This window comes from Aulonocara stuartgranti (assembly GCF_965226115.1).
Source record: "Aulonocara stuartgranti genome assembly, chromosome: 19".
Taxonomy (NCBI): Eukaryota; Metazoa; Chordata; class Actinopteri; order Cichliformes; family Cichlidae; genus Aulonocara; species Aulonocara stuartgranti.
The window spans coordinates 30,550,234-30,566,972 of record NC_138955.1 but is presented as its reverse complement, the minus strand read 5'-3'; the positions used below and the strand labels follow the sequence as shown (position 1 = coordinate 30,566,972).

General features: G+C 41.7%; 1 protein-coding gene across 2 annotated transcripts in view; it reads left to right on the top strand.

The window, feature by feature from the left end:
• The first annotated feature begins 6,355 nt into the window (after nt 1-6,355).
• Nucleotides 6,356-16,739, top strand: part of galcb (galactosylceramidase b) — a 46,327-nt gene continuing 35,943 nt past the window's right edge. Inside the window, exons 1-7 of one of the 2 annotated variants that reach the window (XM_082515741.1) lie at nt 6,356-6,549; nt 6,702-6,770; nt 6,846-6,909; nt 7,235-7,348; nt 7,849-7,988; nt 8,880-8,918; nt 9,105-9,232. In XM_082515741.1, coding sequence (XP_082371867.1) covers nt 6,409-6,549; nt 6,702-6,770; nt 6,846-6,909; nt 7,235-7,348; nt 7,849-7,988; nt 8,880-8,918; nt 9,105-9,232 — 695 coding nt within the window. In that variant the 5' untranslated portion in view covers nt 6,356-6,408. The remainder of the gene's footprint in view (nt 6,550-6,701; nt 6,771-6,845; nt 6,910-7,234; nt 7,349-7,848; nt 7,989-8,879; nt 8,919-9,104; nt 9,233-16,739) is intronic. The other variant, XM_082515740.1, reaches the window with a different exon arrangement.

Below are 16,739 nucleotides of genomic sequence, written 5' to 3'. Positions count from 1 at the left end.
AACCTACCTCGGTAGCGCGATTTCCCATGACGGCAACGCGGAGGTGGATGTCAAGTGCCACACTGGAAAGGCAGCTGCGGTATTTCGGAGGATGAACAAGATCTGGTTCTCCCCGACCATCTCCCTCAAGATCAAACTCCGCGTGCTTAATTCGATCGTGATCCCAACTGCCATTTATGCCAGCGAGACTTGGAAGGTATCGGCCTGCATCAACACCAAGCTCGACGTCTTCCAGCAGCGATGTCTTCGCCGGATTCTGAAGATCCGCTACACCGACCACATCACCAACGAGGAGGTCCTGCGAAGGAGTGGCACAGTCAAACTTCACAACATCGTTGCATGCCAAAGACTCCGACTGGCCGGCCATATCCTCCGCATGGATGATGCATGGATTCCAAAAACAGCGATGTGCTGGCAACCCCTGGGCATTAAAAGACCACGAGGACATCCCCGCAACACCTGGTGAAGGTCCATCAAGACCTAAAGACATCGAACATATCATTGGAAGAAGCTGAAGCCCGCACACAAGATCGAACCTGGTGGCGTTCGTTTGCCACCCGATATGCCACATAAGGCATGGGAGGATCTAAGTCTAAGTAAGTAAGTCCTGTTAATGATAAACTACAAATTTACCCTAAATTACTAAAATATCAATATTTTAATGTGAGAATCGATTCTACAACATAAATGACTGGTATCGGAGGAATCGATATTTCAGTATCAATCAGCACATCTCTAGCTTTAATGTAGACACTGCACATGTAACCTTGGCTCTACATACTATCCCGGGTCTGTTTGTGGTAGCATTGTCTATATATTGAGGCGATCGTGGCTCAAGAGTTGGCAGTTCGTCTTGTAATCGGAAGGTCGCCAGTTCGAGCTCCTGCTCCGACAGTCTCAGTCATTGTGTCCTTGGGCAAGACACTTCACCTGTTGCCTACTGGTGGTGGTCAGAGGGCCCAGTGGCGCCAGTGTCCGGCAGCCTCGCCTCTGTCAGTGCGCCCCAGGGCAGCTGTGGCTACAATGTAGCTTGCCATCACCAGTGTGTGAATGTGTGTGTGAATGGGTGGATGACTGAATGTAGTGTAAAGCACTTTGGGGTCCTTAGGGACTAAATAAAGCGCTATACAAATACAGGCCATTTACCATTTATTCATTACATCTCTGCAAATGTTCTTAAAGCGAAATGTCACTTCATCATTAGTTGATTTGAATCTTTCATTTGTTTATGTAGTTTGGTTATACTTACCATTGTGTGTTCCTTGGTGCAGGTCCTATATGTGAAACAGGTATATGGGAATGGCCGCCCCAGTACTTCCTGATTTTATAGGATATGATGTCACTGATCATATCAATTGGGTGTAACCAAATGAAGGGCTGTTTCTTTTGTGTAAAATTGTTTATTTCATTTAAAATAACCTCACGAGTCAGATTAAGTGAAGAGATTGACTTTTCACACCGTTTAGTTGGGTAAATGAGTTTGTTAAGTGGAAAAATGATTTTATTCCTGTTTCTTTGTCTAGACTGTGTTATTTAGCCTACCCTATATTCTCGATGGTAGAGATTAATGAGGTTCAGATGTGAATGGAATTCTGTATAAAGCAGGTGAGATTTTGACTGTCAGGTTCTTATGTTTTGTGAAACATTTGTTGAAAGGCAATGCTAGAAAATAAAGAAGACTTAAAAGTAGGGATGGGTATTGATAAGATTTTCACGATTCCGATTCCATTTTCGATTCTGTTTAACGATTCAATTCTTTATCGATTCTCTTATTGATTCTTTTAAAAAAAAAGGAGAACACTAAGGCCGATTAGCTTAGAACTTTGTTTTATATCTTCCCTTTGAACAAGATAGAAATTTAGGAGTAGCATGGCCTTATAAACCCAACAGTGAGATATTAAGAGATCTAGCCTATGGCTCTTCAATGGGGTTTCACAGGGTCCCCGGGGAAAAAAATTGTAAATGTAAAATAATAAAATAAATATTCTTCTGTAGCAATAACAAAGTAAAACATAAATTATTCTGTAACAATTACACAAGAATATCCAGTAATGTCCCTGCCTACAATTAAACACATTCCCTTACCGAAAATTTGAGGGCATCTGCTGTGGCAAATGGGTGCAAGCCTTTTACCACAAACTGAGTCACTGCTCGGTGACATTCGTCTATCCTGGCCTGAAAGTAGACGCTACCGGTAGACTGCAGCGACAACTGCCAGCGAGCGCCAGCCAGACTCTGTCTGTCTCTCTCATCATGGTCACCTAAATGCAGCACACAGTAATGGCAGGTTTTGTAATAAGGCAGATCACACTAACATAATATGCACTGTTAGTTGATTATTTACCTGCTGCATTAACGGGAGAGGACGTGCAAACGTTACCGCTGCTGCTGGGTTGAGATTCATGAGTCTGGAGTGGAATTAAAATCACGACATTCATTTAAGGTCATCGCGTGTTTTGTGAGCAAATGCTTTTGCATATTTGTAGTGTTCCATCCATCCATCCATTTTCATCCGCTTTGTCCGGGGCCGGGTCGCGGGGGCAGCAGCCTAAGCAAAGAGGCCCAGACCTCCCTCTCCCCAGCCACCTCCTCCAGCTTATCCGGGGGAATACCAAGGCGTTCCCAGGCCAGCCGAGAGATATAATCTCTCCAGCGTGTCCTGGGTCTGCCCCGGGGCCTCCTCCCGGTGGGACATGCCTGGAACACCTCACCCAGGAGGCGCCCAGGGGGCATCCTTGTCAGATGCCCGAACCACCTCAGCTGGCTCCTTTCGATGTGGAGCAGCAGCTGCTCTACTCTGAGCCCCTCCCGGATGGCCGAACTTCTCACCCTATCTCTAAGGGAGAGGCCAGCCACCCTTCGGAGGAAGCTCATTTCTGCCGCTTGTATCCGCGATCTCGTTCTTTCGGTCACTACCCACAGCTCGTGGCCATAGGTGAGGGTAGGGACGTAGATCGACCGGTAAATTGAGAGCTTCGCTTTTACACTCAGCTCCCTCTTCACCACGACGGACCGGTGCAGCGTCCGCATTACTGCAGCTGCAGCCCCAATCCGTCTGTCGATCTCCGGCTCCCTTCTCCCATCACTCGCGAACAAGACCCCGAGATACTTGAACTCCTCCACTTGGGGCAGGAACTCATCCCCGACCCGGAGTGGGCACTCCACCCTTTTCCGGCTGAGAACCATGGCCTCAGATTTGGAGGTGCTGATCCTCATTCCCGCTGCTTCACACTCGGCTGCGAACCGCTCCAGTGCGAGCTGGAGGCCCTCACCCGATGAAGCCAACAGAACCACATCATCTGCAAAAATCAGAGATGAGATTCTGAGGCCACCAAAGCGAAAGCCCTCCGCCACTTGGCTGCGCCTAGAAATCCTGTCCATAAAAATTATGAACAGAACCGGAGACAAAGGGCAGCCCTGGCGGAACGCTGGACCAGCTCTTTATCCTCTGCAGGATACTTGAGGGTGCATGGGAGTTTGCCCAACCAGTCTACATGTGTTTTGTGGACTTGGAGAAGGCATTCGACCGTGTCCCTCGGGGTGTCCTGTGGGAGGTGTTGCGGGAATATGGGGTGTCTGGCCCATTGCTACGGGCCATTCGATCCCTATTCAACCGTTGCAAGAGCTTGGTTCGCATTGCCGGCAATAAGTCGGACTCGTTCCCGGTGGGTGATGGGCTCCGCCAGGGCTGCCCTTTGTCTCCGGTTCTGTATTTGTAGTGTTTCCTCCTTTAAATTAAATATCTACTATGCAAGTATTGCAAGTTGCCCTGTTGTTCTCGTAAAGTATGACCAAACTTTTTAGCGTTTGCCATGTTTCCTGCCAGGTACTGTAAATGACGCTCTGCAACGTAGTGACATCATTCGGGGTGACTGGAATCGATAAGGAAATTGTTTGCAAAAATGGCAAACAATTCCAAGGAATTGAAACAGTGGGAACCGGTTCTCAACAAGAACCGGTTTTCAATACCCATCCCTACTTCAAAGAAACTTGAACAGTCTGCAGATGCTGTTTTGCTATCACTTTCCATGCTGCTTATGTTATGCTACCTCCCCCCCCCCCCCCCCCCCCCCCCCCAACCCATTCAAGACTTGTGCTAATTATTTTAGGGATTTTAAAATCTGGTCCTATCAAGCAACCCATTTAGTCGCTTCATATTTTTCCCATAGTATAGGTTTATCTTTCTTTGTAAAATCAGACAGCTGCTACTACATTAGTACTTTAATTAGCATCATTATCAGGAGGCTTAGTTTAAAAAGAAAAGACATGTTTTTCACAGACCATAATAACTACTGTTAGAAATTCTGAACCTAAAAATAAATAATGCTTATGGTAATTGGAAAGCAATAAGTATAACCCTGGCAGAGGGTCTGAGGGGGTGTTCAGACCTTTTTGTAATTTTATACAAACCCTTTTGGAAACAGTTCGGATTCAAAGAATTCTAATGAAGCATGTTTCTGTTCTTGTATGACAGCTTGTTCCAATATTAAACTGTAAAGATATTCACAAGTGGATTTCTTTCAGTTCAGTGGGTTTCTTAGATTTAGATTACAATCAAGTATTGATCAAATAAGAAAAAATCCCCAGCATGAGAAAATGAAGCTGACAAGTTTGAATAAAGTATTCCTTGTGTGGGCCTGGTCCTGCCCTGACATAGATCAGCAGGACACAGCAGCAAGCTCAGCCAGAAGCTACACACAGCTAAGTTGATTCCTGAAAGGAAAAGAAAATGAGCTGTCCCCAGACTCTTCTTTGTCAGTGGTATTAAGGAGGTCCTCAAAGTATTCCTTCCACCGCCTGTCTATATCCCCAGTTATAATCAGTATTACCCCAACTGCCACTATCCACTGTGTAAATAATGCACTATATTCCCCTTCTGAATTGTCTGATGGTTTGCTAGAATCGCTTTGAGTCAGACCTGAGTTTCATGGCCTCGCCGAACTACTTTTGCTTCAGCAAGTTCCTGAGCAAGTTCCTAGTTTTCCAGTGTTAATTCCTAGTTTCCATGTTCAGGGTGTTGGTTTGCTTTTCATGTGTTTATTTAATGGAGTGTTTTTCCCAGCAATAAAGCTACCATTTTAAGTTACATTTCCATGTTCGATTCCTGTATGTAGGTCCTTTCTCCTGCCTGCCACACAGCGAAACATGACAACAGTGACCACTGGGTAATTTGTGTTATAAACATGGATAAACATTACTAATTTGTAACGTGGGTTGTATTAAGTGGTTGAGAGGAGGCCGCAGAAACACTCAGCAGGACACTCATGACCACACTGGTACTGGAAATTCCACAGTGTTCGTCTTTTAATAAACACACTCTTCACCAACCGCTGCTGTCTTACATGGAGCAAGCAATGTTCATACAACCTGTAACATTACTTTGAGTTTGGGAGCTGAAAAAACGAGGTCCATCTCAGTCCATGTGTCCATGTGTAAGCACGTTTCTCCCACACTCTACAGAGGGCAGTAGCACATACTTGTGACATCACTAAACATTAACTTGGGTTGTCTTAAAGAGACATCACACAGTTGAGATTGTTATAACTTCCTAATCAGTGTATATGTGTATATGAATTTAATAACCCATCTCAAAATAGACAGAGCCGGGTCCGTGACACAAATCGTGTTATTTTTATTTTTTAACAATGAATATGTCATTTGATGGTTTTTCCTCATTTCAGTCTTGTTTTTCAATTAGACTTGCTTTAATTTGTTTCACAATAAATATATTTAATAACCCATTACTTTACAAGTTCTCTCATTTAGAAGACTTCACTAAAAGGGATATTGTTTATGGACTCATTATGCACAATAGCAAAGATGACTTTCTGGTGAATGCTATAATCACTCTTTGTACATTTTAAATACACAGATCTAAACATACAAAGCTGGCTTTTGTAAAATTTTTATTTCATACTTTAAAGCCCTTATTTTATGAAAACAAAAGATGCAGTGAAACCTTTGAACACAACTGAAGAATGTGATTTAGTTAGTAAGCCCAAATTTACCCCTTTATTTTCTCTTCCTTTTTTTTAAAAAACTGAAAGCTAATTTCTTGTAATCACCTGCTCCAAAGGAATCTTGCAGGAGCCATGTTGTTATATATTAATTCTTGTTTTTGCGTCAATAAAAAAAACAAAACAAAAAAAACTCTTCTAATGCAGCAGACAAATGCCTCACCGTTTTTCCCCGGATTTTAAGGGTGGGTCGTGTGTACCCTTAAAAAAATCATTGCGAACACTGTTTGAAGATTTTTTTTTTTAAATTGCGGACGTTCGTAGAACGAAATAAACGTTTAAAAGTAAGTACCGGTGTGACGGGTTTCAACATCACGTGGCCGCTCAGCTGCGCTGTCATGTGATAGAGAATGTGCGCGCGCGTACAGCGTCTTGTCAGCTAGCGCTCAGGATGGACTGCAGAGAGTCGGCGTTATTAGTGTCCGTTCTCCTCTTGGCTTTGGCTTTGTGCTCTGCTCAGAATTATGTCCTGAGCGATGACGGGGGTCTGGGAAGGGTTTTTGATGGAATTGGAGGTTTAAGCGGCGGAGGGGTGAGTTTAGTGTATTTTACTAGAGTACTTCCTTGTACAACACTGCCTCCACAGGAACAATCTGATCTATGCATGCCTGCCTGCATGTTTCTGTTTCTCTGATTAGCTTATTATTTTACTAACATAACATTTCTACGTGTGCCTTAATGTAGGCGACGTCTCGGTTACTGGTGAGTTATGCGGAGCCGTACCGCAGCCAGATACTAGACTTCCTGTTTAAGGTACGACAGAAGCAACTCATTCACACAGTTCAGTTTTAAGCACGGGAACTCACTGCTCTGTGTTCCTATTTTCAGCCAAACTTTGGAGCTTCTTTGCACATTCTGAAGGTGGAGATCGGAGGAGATGCGCAAACTACTGGTAAAGTACATTTAGTCACACTACATTTCTGACAGTTTCTAATTTGTTACTTGTTACATTTCCATTTCTCTGCTGCCAGGTCTGAAATGCATTATGACACACAGCTAAAGTCCAGCAGAATGACATAAATTCCTTCTTAACAAGGAAACACTTGTGACATCTGCTTCATATGGATCTTAAAGTCTTGTATGGATAGGATATTGGCTATAATTACCACATATTTTGGTGCTGGGGTCGTGATAGACACTTTGGATCATAGTATAACTTCAAGAATAAACTGACTCTCTCCATTTTTTTGGTATTATTGAACCTCTGATTTGATCAGATGGAACAGAGCCGTCTCACATGCGCTATGAAAATGATGAGAACTACTACAGAGGCTACGAGTGGTGGCTTATGAAAGAGGCCAAGAAGAGGAACCCAAATATCACACTCATAGGTAAGAAGGAACATTGCTTCCTTTTCTGTCTGATAACTTGACAGCAGTAAACCAAAACCAGTAGACATCAGAGGGAAAATGTCATAGTAGGAAACTGAGATTTAGAATCTACATGTGTTGTTACAAATGACCACTCCTGCTTTTCTTGGCATGAACACATTTGGTATTACTGGCAAACCTCATGGAATTTCTGCCAGAACTTTCCACCCATTTACTTCTATCCGGAGATTTTGTTTTTTTTTTTTCATTTTTTTTTTTTAAAAATTTGAATAAAGTAGTTTTGATATAAAGGTTACAATTCAATGCATGCAGTTATTTTATATGGAATGTAAATAATACAATAATATTATTGATATTATTGAAAACTTTAACAAGTCTGCTCAGTTTGTTGGATAGATGGTGGGGGTGATTGGAAATGTGACCAGATAGTGAAATTTATATTAAATGTAACACAAAAAGAATCATTGTCTTTTCTTGTGTGTCTGCTTGTTTTCATATAGGTTTGCCCTGGGCGTTTCCCGGTTGGGTGGGCCGTGGCAAGAACTGGCCCTATGACTACCCGGATGTCACTGCAACATATGTGGTGAACTGGATCCTTGGTGCCAAGCAGTACCATGACCTAGACATTCAGTATGTTGGGGTGTGTATACCACTTCTCAGATTAGAATGCAGCTCTGCACAAACCCACAAAATTCATGCAATAATCATCTCTACTTCAACACATTGCTTTTGTGGTCCTTACAAAGGCTGCTTCCTCAAAAAGTGAGTGCTTTGCAGCTTGGTGGCTTTTGGCATGTTTTGAACTTTCCTTTCATAACAGGATTATAATTAATTAATATAGCTATTAATTATAATTCTTTGTTACATTTCAAACACACACATTCATTTTTGAGCTCTGGTTAAACTGTTTGAACATCTGACTGCTTGCATTATCTCTCAGTATCTCTGGCATTCTCAGGATTTTAATAACCAAAAGTAGTAATGGTCAAAACTTCTAAACACTAAGCAGTTATTTGCAGCCACCTAGTGACAGTAAATTCTCTAATGTAAGTCCTGTTACCAACTTCTGTATTTCATCAAATATAAACCAGGAATTGGAACAAAGATGGACCTCTAGTAGCAGATGTGAATCTGGTCAATGTGACCAAGTGAAAGCCAGCCCACAAACACAGGGAGGAAAAAAGTAGTTCTGTTAATGTTAAATGTTACTTATTGCTCTCTACAGTAACTTACATGGCTTTGATTCATTCATGTTGTCTTAATCCTGTGCGGCTGTTGTTGCATGGAATTAGCCCTGTTAGAAAATGAAGGGTTTCTGTCCACTAAAGTGTGACTTTAACATGGTAAGTGGGAACATATCAAAACCTGACTTTGTTGTAAAATGTGACAGATGACATTTATTAGTTGCTTAGTACTGAAGGCCTGCCTGGAATATAAAAGCTTTACCACGTGATACTGGATTGATGGATTTGCAGGAAATTGAGCCTGCAAAAGTTTGTTTGCAAACTAAAATTCTCTTTCATCCATTTAGATCTGGAATGAGCGAAGCTTTGACATCAAGTACATTAAGGTAAACATAACTTACTGTTATCTTTCATTGTACTTTTGTCATAATGAGTAGCCTGCAGTGTAAATTGAAGTAGAAAAACAGCCACTAACATTGAGTTGTCCTACTGAGAGATGCAGTGTGACGGTGTTTGGGATGATTTTAAAGCTCTAGCCGAGTTCCACTGAGAGCATGTCTTTGTCGCCAAAGGTGCTCCGGAACATGCTGGATAAAGTTGGTCTAATTGGTGTTGGCATCATCGCAGCAGACGGCGATTGGAGCGTCGCTAATTCTATGATCCTTGACCCATATCTTAATAATTCTGTTGATGTGATTGGGTAAGTACAGAGTCTCAAGAAGTTTGAAATGAAATGCTCCCACTGCGTAAATCATTGGACCAGATGGCACAGTAAAAGCAGAACTTTTACCATGTGCTATAAGTTTACTTGAAGGCTATTTGGTGCTTGACAACTGATTGCGTAAATCCGAAATGTCCACTGAGTTTGGGTGCGTCTCTGTTAAAGCACACTCTTCTTCCACAAGTACCCAGCTGAATGTTTGTGGCTGTTATTTTGCTGGACTTGAAAGATAAAGTCGGAGCTGAATCATGTGTAGGTGTGTTGCTGCTGAAAAAAAAATTTCAGATCTGCCACATTTCTTAGGTGGTTTTAAAGCTGCATTAAAAAATTTTTTTTAAATATGAATATTGACCCAATACAGAAAGTAATCATAAGTGCTGAGAAATTTTTTTTATTGAATTTGGAGTCTAATTTGCATCTGTCTCTCCTGGGTGACAGCATGTTGATGTGCTACTGTAGGAAAAAACGAATGACTACAGTTGTGCCACACACTTATACAATCAAGCACCTAGGCATGCAGACTGCTTCTACAAACATTTGTAACAGAAGGGGTCGCTCTCAGGAGCTCAGTGAATTCCAGTGTGATGCCGTGATAGGATGCCACCAGGACAACAAGTTGTTTTTCAAGAGTTGGGTTCAGCCTCTTATTTCCAGTGAAAAGAAACAGTCCATAGATCACAGTTTTGAGCCATTTTATTGATTTATTGGTTTTAACTCAGTAGGCGTGATTGCGGATGCCACGCAGTTGCATCCACACTGCCCCACACACCACACCCCACTACAAACACATAGTGAAACACTGTCAGTCATGGACTGACCCATTAACATTACTGAAGCAGTGTAGGATCATCTTGACAGAACAGAACAAATGGCCTGTAAATGGTAAATGGCCTGTATTTATATAGCACTTTACTAGTCCCTAAGGACCCCAAAGCGCTTTGCATATCCAGTCATCCACCCATTCACGCACACATTCACACACTGGTGATGGCAGCTACATTGTAGCCACAGCCACCCTGGGGCGCACTGACAGAGGCAGCTTGTTAAGGAATAAAGGTAACCATACCAAATATCAAGAGTTAGTGTAAAAGCAGATGAAGCTGATCACCAGCCTCAATCCCTGCCCCCCTCAAATTCCCTTTCCTGGACACATGACTGTGATAGCTGGCCTGGTAAAGAGACAGCTGGAGTGAATGCATCTATGTTCCGTTTCCTAGTGTAATATAAAGAAAAAAAAGGAAAGGTTCAAGACTTTACAGTAACATTGTAGCATCAGAGAGCACCAAAATATATCAAACATTATATGAAGGACTGGGAGCCATAACCTCAATGATCACTTATAATATCTTCTCTTCTCTTTTGGCTCTCGGCGAAGGCAGTTGCACTTTTCTCCTCTCCTCCTTCCCCTTATCTTCCCTGCTTAGCCTCTTGTGCCCTTGTCTTGTCTCGTGTTTTTACTTTTCCCTGGAACACTCTCTCACAGTCTGTTCTCTAAAACCTAAAATAGAATTATGGATTTGATCAACTGGTCTCTGAATGCTATTGACACCCTTTTCTCAACGAGAAGTCTGGGCTTGGGAGAGCCCGAGTGCCCTGGAGGTACTTTCCCTGCCGGATACACGATGGACGGGTGGCAGACATGGAGGATCGTGTGCCTGGCGGGACTGTCGATCGAGGACGCTGAAGATATCTACCTATTCGGAACCATGATAACAGGGTTCTTGCTGATCGGAGCTGGCTTGGCCCTGGCTTATCGGAGAATTAAGAAAGCGGAACCGGCTGTTCAAACCCCTCCAAGGCTGCCCACTGGGATTGAAACGGTGGGACGAGGCGCGACTTCTCAGAAAGAGCTCACTGAATGCAGCATGGTTAAGATCTTGGAGAAGCTTACAGCTGCCGTGAATACTCAGAATAAGACCTCTGAGTAGAGCTGGGCAATATAAGATTTTTTCACATCACGATATGTTTTTTTTCATTTCAGGCGATAACGATATCTATCATGATATAAGCCAAATAACTATATTTGTAAGATTTAAATGTGCCGTTGCTCACAAGTAAAGTGTGAAATAATCAGCAGCTTGTTTTTATTTAAATATTTATTTCCCATAATAAGTTCAACAGGGTAGATGTACTTAAGGAACATGAGACTTTTTCAGATAAATAAAGGCAAATATTGCAAACTACACAAAAGGCTATGGAACGCCAGGACTGCCATAATGAATTAATTAAATACACCATTAAATAATTAATTAAATGTGACAATAATTAATTAAAATTGGAATTAATTAATTAATTAAATAAATAGTTATGACACATGTAATTAATTAATTATTGACACATTTAATTAATTATTTAATGATATATTTATTTATTTCATTTTGGCAGTCCTGGTGCCTGGCTCTCATCTTGAAATAATTTTATCTGTCAGCCTCACCCATCAAACTCAGGGGGCGGGGTTAACGCTGCCCATGCAGCTTCTCTAACATTTGATTGGTTGCCGTGCAAAGTAAGTCAAAACAGGTCGATCCTAGATAATCGATTGCTTGTGTAGACTTGGGGCAGCCAGTTATCCCAGAATGCAGATCAAATCACAGGCAGCAGTGGTGGTGTAGTTTTAAAATACCCCGTTTTTCTGTCACCAACTACACTTTTAACAGTGTTTTAGCCGCGAATGTCGCGCCGTATGTCTGGTCAGGTTGTCAACATAGAACATGTTTGCAAAAGTGCTCAGATGTTTTCAGAGATTTAACTAGCTCTGCTAACAATTAGCATGCAGAGTGCACCCAGGGGGTTACGTTAACCGGTTTGTTTACATATTCCACTCTCCGTGTTCCACATGTTGCATTCGCAGATTCTCATTTTCACCGAACAATCGTCTCTTTCCGCCTGGTTTTGTGTCTCTGTGCTTCTGTAACATAAAGAACGAGCTGACATTTTTCTCACGAAACCAGCGATCAGCTCAACAGACCCTCAGTTTACCTGCATGCATCCTCCTCCTCATCTGTCAGCTGTTTAACACCTGCTGCTAATTCAAGAAACACGCCTACGTTACCTGGTGATAGTCACAGTTTAACTGGGCAGCCGGTGCTCGATATAAAGCAATGTCAGCGCATTTTTCTGCACAAGATAAGTAAATATAGTATTTTTCCCGAGCTGCTGGAGCTTGTTTCCTTACAGAGGACTTTATAGGTGAACAGCTTCATCAGCGGCTGATGTCCAATCACCGGCACACAGCTTTGAAACCTCAGCTGAGTTTTAGCTCTCAGTGGTTAAACGCTGGACTTCATTCACTCAGGTTCTGTCTGTTTACTTCGCTGTTTTATTTACAACTGAGCAAATCGGTTTGGCTGAGGTTAAAGTTACGTTTCATAACTGCATAGTTTCACAGACGTTTAATGGTTCACTGGCACATGTGTTAGACTGAACTATTCGCTTTTCTTTATCTGGTGTGTTTTGGATTTAACAGTGAATTTTGAGATTAAACTGACTTTTATAACGTTTTTATACAAAGAGGAAAGAGAAGGCGCATTTCCACCGAGAGGAGCAGAGTTTGCAACAGCATGTTCATCATGAAGTCTGCAACATGGACAGAAATATTATATCATCTGTTTTTTAATAGTTATTCAACTGTATTCTAAGCACCAGCTGTCTGTTAGAATGAGATTTTTTTTTCTTTCTCTCTGTTGGCAGAGGTATAAAAATGCGCAGGAAAATCTGACGTGCATGGCAAACTTCACCGACAATATTTAGGGAGGAATAAACACACATCAAACATAAATGAACCATTTTTTTGCTTTTTCGGTCATGTTATGTTTACCTGTCAAAGGCTTGTTACAAACTATGAAACACATCGTGCAGACTTCTGGATGTTAGAAGAAAACTAATACTGCTCATGAAGGAGACTAAAGGCAGGAAGGTGTCCTTTAAAACTAAACATGTTAATAGGACCTCCCTATTTATAGCATAGTTTATGATTTAGCACGTGTATTTCAGTAATAGCCTGCTGATTTCAGTGTAGTGGTGAACAGTCGCACAGCTCACATAGGCGTTATCTGTGATACTCCTTAACTATAATTTATCCAAGTTAACTTCAGTTAACCATTCAGACGGTTCTTTTGCAATGAAAAACATAAACACCCATGCTGCCGGTAAGCTTCCTCAGTGCCAGCTGTTAACATTATAGCTGCTTATGCAGTAACCATGGTAACCACGGACTCTGAGCGGCTGGATCGACGGAGGTCAGACAACAATTTTACATGTATGATCTTAAAACAGGACACAGCCACTATACGTGCTGGCCTCATATCAAATGTGAAGGCAGACTGAGTCTATGTTTGACATTTTTTAATATCTAATCTTCCTTTTCAAACATTTAAACAGCAGCGAGTCTGCAGCTGAGGGAATACAAACTCAAATTGTCGGAACAGGTTTGCTCGTTTCTTGGATTCATTTGGTGATTTATTAAATGTATAAATGTTATTCTAATCTGCTGCTGAGTCTCTTACACTTTTCTTTATGCTGTATATTTTCACGTCTCTGGAATAGTTGGCAGTTAGATAGTCAGCTGGGAAACTTTGTGTTAACTCATGGAGCTGAGGATATCGTGGATATGCTGACCTCGCTCCGTGGTGTACAGGGCCGTTTACCCTCATGATTAATATTCACAATAAAAATATTAGCCGAACATCATGAAGTCTGTATGTGTTTCATAGTGTCGAACAACCTTTGTACAGTTAAAGCCAGCAGTTACTACATGACGGAAACACCAACGTTATCTCTTTTATGCGTTTATACACAGATGACGCTGATTACTGAACAAAAACCCAAAGATCAGATGTTAAACAGATTTATTTGCACTTTCTCCTCCTTAAACATGTTTTTAATGTTAGTTATAATTCAGAATTGGCGACTGAAACACGTAGGACACATAAGAACATCAGGAAATAAAACACAGATAAATATAACCTCAGTAAAAGAAGTCAGCGGGGGTTATTACAGCTGTGTACCGGGGCCTGCGCTTTGTCGGTGGGATTGCTTGCGAGGCAAGCGGGTCTATCCCACGCTTTGCCGTGAGACTGGGCAGACATCTCCGAAATCATCGAAACACTTTTGCAAAGAGGCTGTATCTTGACAAACCGACCAGACACATGAAGATTAAACCACTACATGCTCGGCTACAAAAATATTAAAACGGTATTTGGTGACACACAAACAGGGTTTTTCAAAGTTCAGTTCTGTTAGCTTCCACATGCCGGTTGTTGTGTGCTAGAAACAATGGCCACCAGGCCAAAGCAATGGTTTTGACTCGATCAGCGTTAACCCCGCCCCCTGAGTTTGATGGGTGAGGCTGACAGATAAAATTATTTCAAGATGAGAGCCAGGCGCCAGGACTGCCAAAATGAAATAAATAAATATATCATTAAATAATTAATTAAATGTGTCAATAATTAATTAAATGTGTCAATAATTAATTAATTAAATGTGTCAATAATTAATTAATCAAATGTGTCAATAATTAATTAATCACATGTGTCATAACTATTTATTTAATTAATTAATTCCAATTTTATTAATTATTGTCACATTTAATTAATTATTTAATGGTGTATTTAATTAATTCATTATGCCAGTCCTGGCGTTCCATAAAAGGCAGCCGCTAAAGCGTTTAAGTTTCAAAATAGAACAAACGAAACAGACTACTAAATTGTCAATTCCACTTAGAAACAAAATATTAATTCTAAAAACAAATCTTAGTTTGTTTTACAGAAGAACAGACAACACTGACTAACTTTTGTCAATATCAAATAAACTGAGAACTAAAAGGAAATTCTCAATCTCTCCTTGTTGTATAGCTGAGCTTTTCAAACAGTTTTAACAGTTACTTTAGTCTGACAAAAGCCGAATGACGAATTAGCGCTTCCAGTCAGAGACTGAGGCTACGTCCACACGTACACAGGTATTTTTGAAAACGGAGATTTTTCGTTTTAAAAAATAATCCCGTCCACACATAAAGGCAGAAATGAAGGAAAACGCTGCTATGAACATGCCAAAGCAGCAGGTGGAGCTAGATTCCTAACTGTGCAGAAATGTTGGCCAATCAGAAGTCTAGAAGCCTCGGTGGGAAAAAGTAAACAAAGCTGGGGCATAGAAGCAGAACCGAGTCGTATGTGTGTGTCACGCTTGGTTGATTTTTCTAGTCGGCACACTCATTTCCTCCATTACCCGGGCGGTACGGTGGCTGGCTGCTTCCCAAACAAATACACATGTGCGGCTTGGCACTTGTGCTGTACGTAACAAGTCACGTGACGTGACGCTGCGGCTGTGATTGGTTCGGCTCTGTGCTACTTAATTTGGATTGGCTGTTCTTTTTTTTCTTTTTTTGTAAGAGGACAAGAGCGGCGAGGTCTATCGCGATATTTTAATTTTTCTATCGAGAAAAAGTTATATCGCGATACATATCGTTATCGTTCTATTGCCCAGCTCTACCTCTGAGCATATATTGGATTACATCAAGGAGAAGATCACTCAGAATAACATCTCTGAGGGAAAGTTGGATTACATCGTGGAGCAGCTCACTGCAGTCGTGAGTAGGGATGGGTATCGTTTAGGTTTTATCCGATACCGGTGCCAAACTGGTACTTTTGAAACGGTGCTGGTGCTTAAACGGTGCTCAAACCGGTGCTTAAAGAATCGAGAACACAAAATTGGTCGAAAAACCTCTCATGTTCAGCTGTTTTTTGTTTTTTGTAAAAAGATAACAATGTTAGCCTTTTCTGCAGCTATGGGGCATATATGGTATCGCTCTTGGATGGAAGCAGTGCTTAATCAATGGAAAAAAACACAAACTTTGTCCAAAAACCTCTCATGTTTAACTGTTTTCCACTTTTTCTTTGGTCATTTTAGCCTTTTTGGCCAGGGTGAAGGGAGTATCTGCCATCAAACAAGAAGACAGCCGCATGTAGCTATGATGGTGTTTGCTAGTTCACTTTACTGCATTAGGTCAGCCTACTCAACGTAAATTACACACGAACAACATTAAGCTACTCACACAGAGAAGAACGGCTGCTGCTGCCATCATCATCCGTCATCATTTCTGCTACACTGGCAGGGCTAGGGGCCAGGACTCTCCTCTTCGAGTTTTTGGGGGATGTTGCTAACTCCGGGTCCGATAACAGGCGCCACACCCGCAGTAGATGTGCACGGTGTGAGGTCTCGCAGCAAGCTATCAAATACGGTGCATTTCTCGGCTTTTAAAAAAACCCGCTATGCGTCGCCAGGTGTTTCATCGGATATGAGGTGTTACTTCCTTTGACAGTATCACAGTATCAGCTTAAAGCACTTGCAGGCTGCTGAGTTTGCATATTTTGCTGTGAAGTACAGCCAGACTTTTGACCGCTTCGCCTTGGGCATTTTTAATCTGTAGCTCTGCTCTAAAAGAACGTACGTACCTGGGCCCGCCTACTATCCTCGGAAACGTAAAATGATT